At 35.9% G+C, this 12575-nt stretch overlaps 1 protein-coding gene across 3 annotated transcripts in view; it reads left to right on the top strand.

Moving 5' to 3' along the window:
• The window catches only part of BZW2 (basic leucine zipper and W2 domains 2), a 35049-nt gene that overhangs the window by 4273 nt on the left and 18201 nt on the right, over positions 1-12575 (top strand). For all 3 annotated transcript variants that reach the window (XR_001363305.1, XR_001363306.1, XM_005872316.2), the window contains exons 2-5: positions 512-688; positions 4761-4864; positions 8059-8124; positions 11779-11914. Coding sequence is in view for 1 of the 3 variants with exons in the window: in XM_005872316.2 (XP_005872378.1) it covers positions 512-688; positions 4761-4864; positions 8059-8124; positions 11779-11914 (483 nt within the window). In the remaining 2 variants the exon portion in view is untranslated. The remainder of the gene's footprint in view (positions 1-511; positions 689-4760; positions 4865-8058; positions 8125-11778; positions 11915-12575) is intronic.

Below are 12575 nucleotides of genomic sequence, written 5' to 3'. Positions count from 1 at the left end.
AAAAACGCTCTCCCAGCGTTCTTCTTTATTTTCTTTATTTTGTTTTTTATATATAGTCTTTATTTTTAGGTGCTTTTCCCTGGATCTTTTTATCTTTATTTTCTTTATTTTGTTTTTTATATATAGTCTTCTTTATTTTTAGGTGCTTTTCCCTGGATCTTTTTTTTCTTTTTCTGTCTCAGATAAAACAAAATTTTAAGTTTTGAATGTTATACTCTATTTTTTCTCAGATAGTTAGGGTTAGTGAATTACATTGGCCCATTCTATGAATGACACAAATGATCAATCATCATTGTTTTATGTGTTAGAGTTACAAATTTTTGTGCCCTTTTTAAACAGAAATAAATTGCTTGAATAAGTGTTTGAACAAGGGGTTTTAAAACGTAGAAATCTAGTAGAAAAACTTAATTGCACTTGAACTTTTAAATAAAATATCAAACATAGTATGGTTGCTTTTGGGAATGTAATATGTAAATAAAGGAATAATTTTATAACTTTTTTTAAATTTTAGATGAAAAAGAGAAATTCGAACCCACAGTCTTCAGGGATACACTTGTCCAGGGGCTTAATGAAGCTGGTGATGACCTTGAAGCTGTAGCCAAGTTTCTGGACTCTACAGGCTCAAGACTAGATTATCGTCGCTATGCAGACACACTCTTCGATATCCTGGTAGCTGGCAGTATGCTTGGTAAGCCTTGCATTATAGCATCTTCTTGTAGTGTATCTACTTTTAATTCTATTGAAATATTTTTTTACAAGATAGAATTTTTTTAAGTTTATATTCGTGGGAGTCTCACCAATTTTCATCTAGATTACAATTTGGAATAGTATTAATGTGGCTGTGAAATGATTAGTAATTTAAAAAGGCATAGAATTGAGGCTTTTTTTTTGACATTAAAAATGTCTTTAGATAGAAGCCAACTTTCCCATGTGTTCCTAATCCTTAAAAGTTTCTGGAGCATTTAACACAGGAAGAATAATTTCTGCAGTATAGTATAACTTTGTATATGTCATCTAGATCCTTTCAGTATGTTTATTTAACCCCCATTACCATGCCAACATTTCCTTTGGGGCGGGGGGGGAGTGCAGTAAAATGTAACTGTCAACAAATTTAAAAAATAATTGTTAGTGTTTCTCTAAATGCCATTCCATCCATAAATAAAATATCGAAGAAATATAGTTTAAATCTAGTTTTTAAAACATCTTTTAACTGAGTTTATAGCTAAAAGGATTAAAGAGAGATTTCGAAAGTATTAAAGATAGGTAGAAAAGGAAAATAAAAACTTACCTAATAGAGCAGAGGCATCAGGGAAGTAGGCTGCAGAAACTATTTTAGTGACATAGTATCTTGATCTAAATGTTTATTAGGTATCATAACCACCCTTTGTTTCTTTCATAGTTATTCTTAGTAAGAACTTAGTTTTGATCATTGGTTTCTGTAGTAGCCATAAATCACTGGAGTGGTCAAATTCCCTAGGCCAGTGATTTTCAGCTGTCATGGGAACATTTGCAGATGTGTGGAAGTGATTTGGTTGCTATGTAGACTTAGGAGTGGAGGTCATGTATGCCACCTGCTTTACCATACAAAGGACAGTCAATACAATGAGAAATTGTGCTGCCCTACCCACTGTAGTGCCTTTCCTTGAGAAACACTGCTTAAGCCAGCCTACTGTAAGACAGGTATATACATTTCTCCATTCTGAAGTAGACTTACCCTTTAATTTCTCCCTCTGAGCTCATGTATTTATTACAGTATTTGCCCCATTTACTACAGGCCCCTTTTTGATCTGTACTGATGGTTTTCACTGCATAACAAATTAATTTTGTTGTTATTGTTTATAAATTATCTCCCATCATCACTGTAGGTAATTCAAGTCCACACATAAAAGCTGCTATAGGTAGTGTGTTCAAACCCAGAGGTGACAATTTTTAATATTTTGCTTAATTCCTAAATACACAAACTTTTGAGAATGGGTTAGTATACAAATATGATACACTATATGTTATTTTGTATTTATTCTGCAATATGTTACTGCCTTTTATGTCCATGAGTGTTACTTTGGATGATTCTAAAGAGAATTAAAACCATACTGATTTTTAAGAATATTCAACTCCTTTCCAATGTAATCAGTATCTGTTTACACATATTTGTGCTTTTATTTGGTCATATCTTTATGTACTTAGCAAGAGATTAATGAATTGACGGATGGAAATATCTATGTCTGTCTATGTCTATCAATCTCTCTGAGAGAGAGAAAATTAGCCCAAAAAAGGAATGTCAACGTTTTATCAAAAATCATATGTTCCTAGCCCTGGCCAGGCAGCTCAGTTGGTTGGAGCATTGTCTTGATGTGCCAAGGTTGCAGTCTCAACCCCCCGTCAGGGCACATACAAGAATCACTTGTAAATTTACACTGGTAAATTCCATGCAAAAATAGTCTTCAGCAAAATTTGGTTCTTGCCAAAGTGACACATGACTTCATTAGTCAATGATATGGACCCTCTTCCGGTCTCTGTGCCTCCTGGCAGCATCGTTGACCCTTTGTTGTGCTTGAAATGTTTTATGTTTTTCCCTTACATGAACCATTTAGACTTTCTCCAACATCTGGATGTCACTTCTTACATGACTCCTGGGTTTCTGTACTTACTCTCCCCACATATGTGTTAAATTGTCTGTATGCTTTGCATTGATCATCTCAGTGCTTCATTTACCATGTGTATAATGATAATCAGCAAATTTACATCTGCAGGCCAGGGTTCACTCCTTCATGCCTCATCCATACATCCAAGAAGAGGGTAGAGCACAATGTTTGGTACAACTGAGCACAGACCATACATCCCTGGATGTCTACTGACGCCAGACCTATGATATAATGATTGAAGCCAGTCAGGTGCATTCTTTTTATATAAACACTTTGTTTACTTATCAACTTTGTGAGAATTTTCTTCCCACCCACAAAAATATTTACCTTCTCCCATTGTTCTTAAAGCAACATTTCCTTGGTATTTCAATTCTACCCTTTGAAGAATAGATATAAGAAATAGTTCACTGGTTTTACTTCTACTTTGAGAAAAACAGCAAGCTTACCAAAATTTTTAGAAATAGCAGTTAATATGTGGTCCCAATATCAGGGAAAATAATATTTAATGTTGCAATATTAATGTGTAACAAATGTTTTGTAAAAGAATGCAATTTTAAAAAATTGCCACTTTAAAAAAAAAGACTGTAGTTTCAAAATCAGGCATTTCTGGTATGTAACTTCCACCAGGTTGGAATTATTAGTGCAGGATTATTAAGAGATTATCATCTTAATAAAATGTTGGTCCAGGTGGTTGAATTCATTACAGAGAGCTAATTAAATCTTATGCATAATTATTTGAATGAAAATAGACTCTTGAAGGAGCTGACTTTTCTAAAAACTAATTTACTTATAAAACTGTATGCTGAGGTTAAGAAAAAGTTGGCTTTGGCTATGTGTAGACCTTTTCATCCAAAGATTTGAAATCACAAATTAAATCAAGGCATTTATACACTTAAACAAAGTGGCGGTACAAATATGTAATCTATAAATATTTGTTGAGTGTATAAAAGATAGTAATCTAACTTGGCTTACTCAAACATTCTACTCTAATTACAGTGAAGTAGAATCAGGAAACAGAAATACCTGCTGTTCCCTTTCTGTTCTTCTAATCAACCCATGTTTTAATGGCCACCATTAAAACTTGCAGGAGGAGTCGTGCACTGTGGAAAGTTGAGTCGTAGAAAAATGGCATTCTTTTGTTCTAGTCCATTTATTTTATGACACCATATCAGCCATGGGAAAAAGAAGATGAGAGGAAATAAAGCACACTCTTGCCTTGCCAATGTAGCTACAGAGTGACCAAATACAAATAGCAAGGAGTCAGAGTGTGCACTGCCCAACCTTGCATGGAAAACTGGATTAGTGGAGGAGGGAACAGTTTTATTACCTACTCCAGTGGAAACCAACAAGACCTATACTATAAAAGCCAGGTGTGGTCAGTGCCAGTGTTGGTGAACTAGAGTCCGACAAAATATTATCAAGAGTGAAAAGTGAACAGTGTCCTGATATGTTAAACATCAGGAATTGCATTGAGAACTATTAAGTTCAGTGAATAAATATTATTGCTTAGCTGCCATGATTAAGGATATAGTTGGGAAAGACCATACTTATAGTGATAGAATCTAGTGAAGGCAAGAATGTAGAACAACAATCTCATATAAGTGGTGGGAGTTTAAAATGGAGCAACCAATTTGCATTGTATTAGAGCAGTGGTTCTCAACCTCCCTAATGCTGTGACCCTTTAATACAATTCCTCATGTTGTGGTGACCCCAACCATAAAATTATTTTCGTTGCTACTTCATAACTGTAATTTTGCTACTGTTATGAATCGTAATGTAAATATCTGATATGCAGGATGTATTTTCAGTGTTACAAATTGAACATAATTAAAGCATAGTGATTAATCACAAAAACAATATGTAATTATATATGTGTTTTCCGATGGTCTTAGGCGACCCCTGTGAAAGGGTCGTTGGACCCCCAAAGGGGTCGCAACCCACAGGTTGAGAACCGCTGTATTAGAGGAACATAAACAAATAGATATGAACATTTGTATTCCTCTACATGCACATCACTCTATGAAATGTTATGTTACTCTTAGAGTTGACCTCTACTTTTATTGTTTCCCTCGAGGTGCAGGGTTGATCTGTTCTGCCCATTACCTTTCTCTTTTTTAGCCCCTGGAGGGACACGTATAGATGATGGTGACAAGACCAAGATGACCAACCACTGTGTGTTTTCAGCAAAAGAAGATCATGAAACCATCCGAAACCATGCTCAGGTAGAGCCTATCATGTTTTGTTAGAAGGGAAACATTTGAACAGGATTCAGGGAAATATTAGGTTCAGGAATTCTACAGGCCACTTTTTAAATAGGAATAGTTTATAGCTTATAACATTGAGAGATACTCAGTTGTTGTAATGGGCATCAAAATATTATGAAGGTCGAGATTTATACCTCTCACCTGTAAGGGAAGTGGGGAATTGAATAGTCATATATTTTCTAGTGAGAGTATAAATTAGACCAACGTTTAAGGAGAGCAATTTGGTAGTATCTTTCAAAACTAAAACTATATATTTTTTTGATCCAGGAATTCCACTTCTAGTATGCATACAGTGTTAATTATCATAGTGTTGCTTATAAAATCTCAAGGGATTAAAAACAGTGTAATAGTGGACCAATAGAGTATAATTAAGTAAAGTTTGGTAATTCATATTAAGAGACTATCATGTATCTGTTAGAAAAGGAAGAGTAAGAAGATATTTGTGATACATAAAACCTATTAAGGATTCATATCCAGATTAAATAAGGAACTGCAAGTCAGTAAGAAAAAGACAAGCAACCTATTAGGAAAAGACACCTAGGCATTTCAAAGAAGAGGAAATACAATTCCCAAAAATAACAGATGAAGACAAATTCATTGAAATTATGAAATATCCTTCTGCATTCATTAGATTGGTGAAAAAGTTAAGTCTTTAGGCCCTAGTGAGGGCCAGGAAGTGGTAAGAATGTAAGAAACAACATTATCTTCTAAAGCTGAAGACAGCATGATTAGCCACTTAGAATTGGTGTGTTCCTAATCTGATTCTATCTTGGACCCTTCTTAAGAGTCACTTCTTATTCCCAACTATATGTTGTGGTTGAGTCCAAGATCACCCAAGTCTTGTTATACACATTTCAATATATTCATGAAAAAGGCCATAGGACTTACTGACAACTAAGTGACTGGATTTCAGGTGCTAGAAACTGTCTTTACTTTGGTTATTAAAATGTGAAAGGCATGCTAAGCCAACTAATATGAGATATGTGGCCACTAAGAATTTTAACTTCAAAAAATTATTCCAATTACATGGCATTTTAGCAAAGGTATTTCTTTCCTTTTTATATATAAGAAATATGTAACAGATAACTTAAAAATAGTTTTAAGGATTGAGTGGGCCCTGGCCAGTTTTGTTAAGTGGTTAGAGCGTCAGCCCTTGGACCAAAGGGTTGTGGGTTTGATTCCCCATCAATGGCACACAACTGGGTTACAGACTCGATCCCTGGTCCAGGTCAGGGTGCCAACAGGAGGCAACCAATTGAAATGTCTCTTGCATCAATGTTTATCTCTCTGTCCACCAACCCCCTCCCTTCCTTTCACTCTTTCTAAAAAAAAATCAATGGAAAAAGTAAAATATCCTTGAGTGAGGTTAAAAAAATCTTTGTTTCTCCTCTGTATGTGAATTGCCTACAGAGCCCTGAGCAGGTGTGTACTGAAGCAAATGTATTCAATTCAAAAACTGGACTTTTATATTTCCCGCTCAGCCTTTGGTTTATCAAATAAGTATAGTTCACTAAGGACCAGAATTTCTGAATTCTGTTCCTGCTCTCATACTTAATAGCAGTTCCTGGATCTGCCTAATATCACGTTAATGCCCACCTTATCTTCCTCACAGAACTTTTGTTAGAATTAAATTCACGCAAGTCACAAGGTGTATTATTTGCTAATTGAGTTCCACTGGGAAAGAAAGATAAGAAGGCCTGAAAGAAAAATACTCCTCAATCCCATGCCTGGGCCATTATTCTTTCCCCATAAAGGGCAGCACTGTAGTATTTACTCTTGGACCCTGTCTTGACTGTGTTATTATGGAATAAACACTGGAAGTTTTAGATGAAAATATATTATGTGGATGTAAGAGAAAGGAATTAGATGCAGGAATCATTTTCACAGTTATCAAAATCCTATATAATAAAAAGCTAATATGCAAATTGTCTCCTTGACCGGGAGTTCAATCAGGGGCAGGGCCACTGGCCAACCACCTGCAGCCCCTCCTCCTGGCCGGCCCAGGACAAGCCGGCCGGACCCCACCTGTGCACAAATTCGTGCACTGGGCCTTTAGTAGTATTTATAAAACCCTACTTAAATAAGAGCATTGTATAGTCTTATTGAGCTGCTATAGCTATATAAGATTGGGTGACTTAAAGAACAGAATTTTATTGCTCAGTTTGGAAGGCTGGGAAGTTCAAGGTGCTAGCTGATTTGCTTTCTAGTGAGGTGTTCTTTCTGGCTCTTTTAAGTCCGATCAGATTAGGGTCAAGCCCTTAGGACTTCATTTAACCACCTCCTAAAGTCCCTATGTCCAAATGCAGTCACAACTAAGAGAGCTTCAGCATATGAGTTTGAGGAGAACACAAACATTCAGTCCAAAAACAAGCATCTCTCCACCTAAAAAACAGTCTAGAATGCCACTGACACAGTTACATACCCTGTCGGAGAGTTCTTACTGGATTGTGGTGGTCAGTAATCCTTTTTTGCCATTAAGTAAAAACAATTTTGCTCATCTGCTAAAAACATGTTTGTGTCTACAGAGAGTATAAGCTCCCCTGACCTCTGATCTCCTTGCCAGCATACCTACCATCTATGCGATGATACATGTAACCCCCTTCGTTCAGGGTTGATATTTTACTTAAAAATAGTTGTATTTATGTTTCCCAATTTGTTCAAATACTGGATTTCATAACAAATTCCTACAGGATATTTTTAAACACATTCTTCAGATTGTACTCTATTGCCTATGACTTACGGAATTTCAAGGAAATACTTTTATTTGTTTTTATAGCTTAAGTTGTACTAAAGGGATGGCGGGTGACATGTTAATCCCACATGGACTGCACATTTCAGTTATTTCAATCTCTGCATCTCACAGTTTTAAAATTATTTATTTTCTTTTTCATCAAAGTTATTTTTGTTTGCTCACCTGTTATATTCTTCAATGAATTTATTTTATTTAACATGTACATTTTGATGCTGTTTTTCCCCCTAGGCCAGTATAACTCCTTTGAAATGCTTACAGTTCTCATATCACAGCATGAGTATGTTTAAATACACTTTTTTTATTGTAGATCTATGTTGTGGTTTGAGTGAGTTTCTACACCTCCTCCTATTGCCTTTTAAAATTGTTTGCAAAATCTTGAATGGTTCTCTTTTATGTTTAGGTCTTCAATAAACTCATCAGGAGATATAAGTATTTGGAAAAGGCTTTTGAGGATGCAATGAAAAAGGTAAAAATTCAAATGTAATGTCTTATTTAAGTTTTTTTATTAAATGTTTGTTGAATGAATGAATGACTATAACAGATCATTAGCTAATACCTATAGGAAGAAATACATGATTAGCCTAGATTTTTCATGCATATTTAATATAAGCATGCTTTGTTCAATAGGAAGTTTTATAGAATATGATCTCTGGCCTTACAGAGCTTAAAATAAAAAACAGAAATATGCAAGAAAAATAAATATATCCAGGGAGGAATCAAGATAAGGTAATATAATTAGTTGAAGTATATGAAATAGCACTGCACAGCAGCTAATACTCAGTAAATTTCTTAAATTTAAAAAATACACTTTAGCAAAAGGGATAAAACACATTTTGGAGATAATGTATAGGAGTAAATCTCAGTGATTTTTCTCATCTGCAAAATAGCTGTAAGAAGATTGCAAACCTTATGGTAATTGTGGGAATAAATTATATCTATATATATAAAAGCCTAAGCAACCTGCCAACCGTCCAGTAGCTATGATGTGCACTTACCACCAGGGGGCAGACACTCAATGCAGGAGCTGCCGAGTGACAGCAACTTTGCAGAGCGCCCTCTCACACTCTGGGACCCCTCAGGGGATGTCAGACTGCCAGTTTTGGCCTGATCCCTGCAGGCCAGGCTGAGGGACCCCACCGGTGCACAAATCCATGTACTGGGCCTCTAGTACAGTGATGGTGAACCTTTTGAGCTCGGCGTGTCAGCATTTTGAAAAACCCTAACTTAACTCTGGTGCCGTGTCACATATAGAAATTTTTTGATATTTGCAACCATAGTAAAACAAAGACATATTTTTGATATTTATTTTATATATTTAAATGCCATTTAGCAAAGAAAAATCAACCCAAAAAATGAGTTCGCGTGTCACCTCTGACACGTGTGTCATAGGTTCACCGTCACTGCTCTAGTAACATATAAAGTGCTTAACATAGTGACTGGCCTCCAGTGAGTAGTGAAATAAATAGTAGCACCTTATTAAAAAGTCCTCTTTTTCAGTAATTGCAGCATGTTTCCTCTTCCAATTTGTAGTTCCTCTGTGTTTATATGTAGCAGTCACTATATTAACTTGTTACAGATTTGTATGTTTCTTTGTCATTGTTTCCAGTTTTAGACATCTGCCTAAATTATAAAGGAACCATAACATCTATTTTGCTATTTACTTTACTGCTTCTTCCTATTCAAAGTGGTTCTATATATAATGAAAAACATTTGGGCTGTAAAATCATTTTTTTTTTTAATTAACATTCTCAATGACCCAACTTTCTATTTATGAGTCCTTCAGCAAGGATACCTAAAACTATATGCTTAAAGGTGTTCATCACAGTATTGAGGAATTACCTAAATGTGCATTGGTGGGCATCTGATTAAATTATGGTAACTCTATACAGGGACATACTATGCAGTATTTCAAAGAATGAGGCATAGCCACATGAATTGATTGGAGAAAATGTACATGATAGATTGTTAAATGAAATAGCAAGGTGCAGAGCAATCATTGGTACTAGTTTAACCTTGGCAAATCACTTAATTTTTTGTGCCTCTGTTTCCCTTTCTGTAAAGTAAAGATCAAGGCTGTTGTAGATATTAATACACATAAACTGTTCAGAAGAGTAGCTAGTCCACTCTACTAGTTTTAGTTATTATCAATGTACAGTTCAGTAAAAGCAACCTGTATTATACATATAGTTATTTGTAATATACAGACATTCAGAGTTAATGTGAATTCTAAAGGAGTATGAATAGAGAGGAGGTTTTTTACATTTTTATGTTATTCTTTGTTAGATTTTATTCTACTGGCAGTATTACTTTTTTAATATGAAAAATTTAAATGGAAAGGCATGCGATCCATTATATTGCTAGATGCTTAGAAAAATGAGTGCTTGATTAAGTAGAAATGAATGTGATGAAAAAATGATGTAAAGTATTCAGATAAATTAAACATCTTACTGCTTTGTCTAATAATATCACTCATGTTTTTACTTGCCTTAGCTCATTTCAGCCGTGAAAACTTCCTTAATTATTTCATTCATATAATGAATATGCTTTCAAGAATGATTTATATTTCACAGTATTCTATTTTTTAATAAAAATGCTACTGCAATATATGCAGCATATGAATTTAATGTTGATTAATAGAATTGAGCAATGTGAATATTAATTTTAAAAGAATGATCTAACTTTTGCACCATTTTGTTGTAATGGAATATTTTTAATGAATATAGGTATATTAATGTCTTTAAACAAGTAGTGTTAACATTTTTGTTTTGGAAGCCATTTTACATTATTCACTTGAATCCTACTCAAGATGGATCTAAAGTGTCTGTGATTTTGTCAGTGTTTATCCTGCCCATTTCTGGTGCTCCCTGGAGCTTTAACCATTCATGCTCTCATCCCTCACTCCTGTTTTCTTGTGAACTTAGAAGGTGACTTCATTTTAATTCATCAACACTTGAACAGGCATAAATTGAGGTGAAATGGACTGGTTTGATTCCATTTCTGCCACTTATTCACAATATAAATATTTGGAGAGTCACATAACCTTTTTGTAATGTAATAATCCTTTAACTGTTAGGGATAGTAAATTAATATTGCCATACCCACCACACAGAACTAATGGAACTTCATTGGCACTTAAGCTTAAATTGGTGCCAGTAACTTTTCATTGGAGCCAAGTAATGAACAAGTCGGCAGGGCCGGATAGTGATATTGAGCCCTGGGGAGCTGAGTCGCATGCCTAAGGACTGATGAAACGGAGGAAATAGCCCGGGGACACAGTCAAAGCTCTAGGCGGAGGGGGGTCAGGAGCAAGGGGAGAGCGGTCCACAGACTCAGTACTCTTGCAGTTCATAATGAGGAGGGTCTTGGCTTCCCTGCAGCCTTCCTGGGATTGTTACTTTTTTAATTACCTCTCCAAATTGCTCTTTCCACCTCACATCAGAAGCCTCTTACCGGTCAGGAACTTTTCTTTACGGCGTGTCCTCCATTAGCTCATCACCAGGGCTGGTGGTACACCTACAGGACCCAAGAAATACCAAGTGTGAATCTTGTTATTTTTAATAGAGCAGCAAGAACTTTGAAAACCCCTTTCTCACTCAACAGTCTTCTATTGAAGAGTATATATGATGTGAACTCAGAAAAAGTGTATGCAGGATGTCAAGGCTTATTGACTCTTTCCTAGTTTTCATTTATTTGTTTTGCTTTAACAAACCCAAAGAAGTAGGTAGATGAGGGGGGGAGGGGGGGGCGACCCAAAGAAGTGGAGGGGAAAATGTGACAGTAATGTATTTCAGAAAACATTACTCTCATTATGTAATGTACAAAAAGTCAAATGTAAATTATTTATGTAACTATTCACACTGTTCTCCAAATGTCTCTCTTCCTTCCCGTGAATGTTATCTATAGTTATATGTAAGTGAACTTGGAAGAAAGGAACTATGCCTGCTAAAGTCACTCTTTCTAGTATCCAACTGGTAATCAAACATCCCTATGTGTTTCCAATGCATGAGGACTATGCCTTGCACAGGACCTGCTGGTTGTGTACCATGGATGTGCATTCTGTGTGCTCTTTGCCCATTAGTCCTTTGCTTTATAGACATGGTTTCTTTTGTTTGACCCACAGCTTCTCCTCTTCCTTAAAGCCTTTACCGAAACAGAGCAGACAAAGTTGGCAATGCTGTCGGGGATCCTGCTAGGCAATGGCACCCTTCCTCCCACCATCCTCACCAGTCTCTTCACCGACAACTTAGTCAAAGAAGGTAATTGCTCTCATGTTTTTCTTACCTGTCAGATGGGGAAGGAAAGCCGCAGATATTTAGAAAAATGTCAGTACCTCTTTTTGTGTCCTCCCCTCCCCCATGTAAGAGAATGTGCATGTTCGGTGTCTTAAAAAATAAGAGAATTGTACATGTGTATTAGAAAATTGAACAAAAAATCTGCACACCTAAACAAAGACAAATAAAAACTAGTAATAAACCAGGATTTTTGGTGTAACACTCAATGCCTTGGTCAAATACCCTGAAATTGATTTGGTCCAAACTACTTTTTTCAACTTACACGCTACTGGCATATTTTTTGGGACAATGCTTCATTGTGCAGGATTCATTTGTGCTTTCTTGGACATTTAACCTTTTTGCCCTCAGACACAAAATGCCAGCCTGTAGCACCCGCCTCCTTTAGTACAACAGCCAAAAATGCCCCTTCACTTTCCCAAATGCCCCCAGGCTGCTATTTCCCTGATGAGGACCTTGCTTCTCGGCTGTTACCTCAAGAGCTTGTGCTGAGATGTCCACTTTGAGCACATTTTTAAGACATTGATTGTGTTTGTTTTGAAAGTCCAGATGGCTGCATCAGAACTTAGCTTTCATGTTAAGGCATTAAGAGTTTGACAGACAGACATACAATTACTTGGTTATAGAA

The sequence above is a fragment of the Myotis brandtii genome, unplaced genomic scaffold (genome assembly GCF_000412655.1).
Source record: "Myotis brandtii unplaced genomic scaffold, ASM41265v1 scaffold374, whole genome shotgun sequence".
NCBI lineage: Eukaryota > Metazoa > Chordata > Mammalia > Chiroptera > Vespertilionidae > Myotis > Myotis brandtii.
The sequence above is the reverse complement of the archived record's forward strand: the minus strand, read 5'-3'. Positions and strand labels throughout refer to the sequence as shown.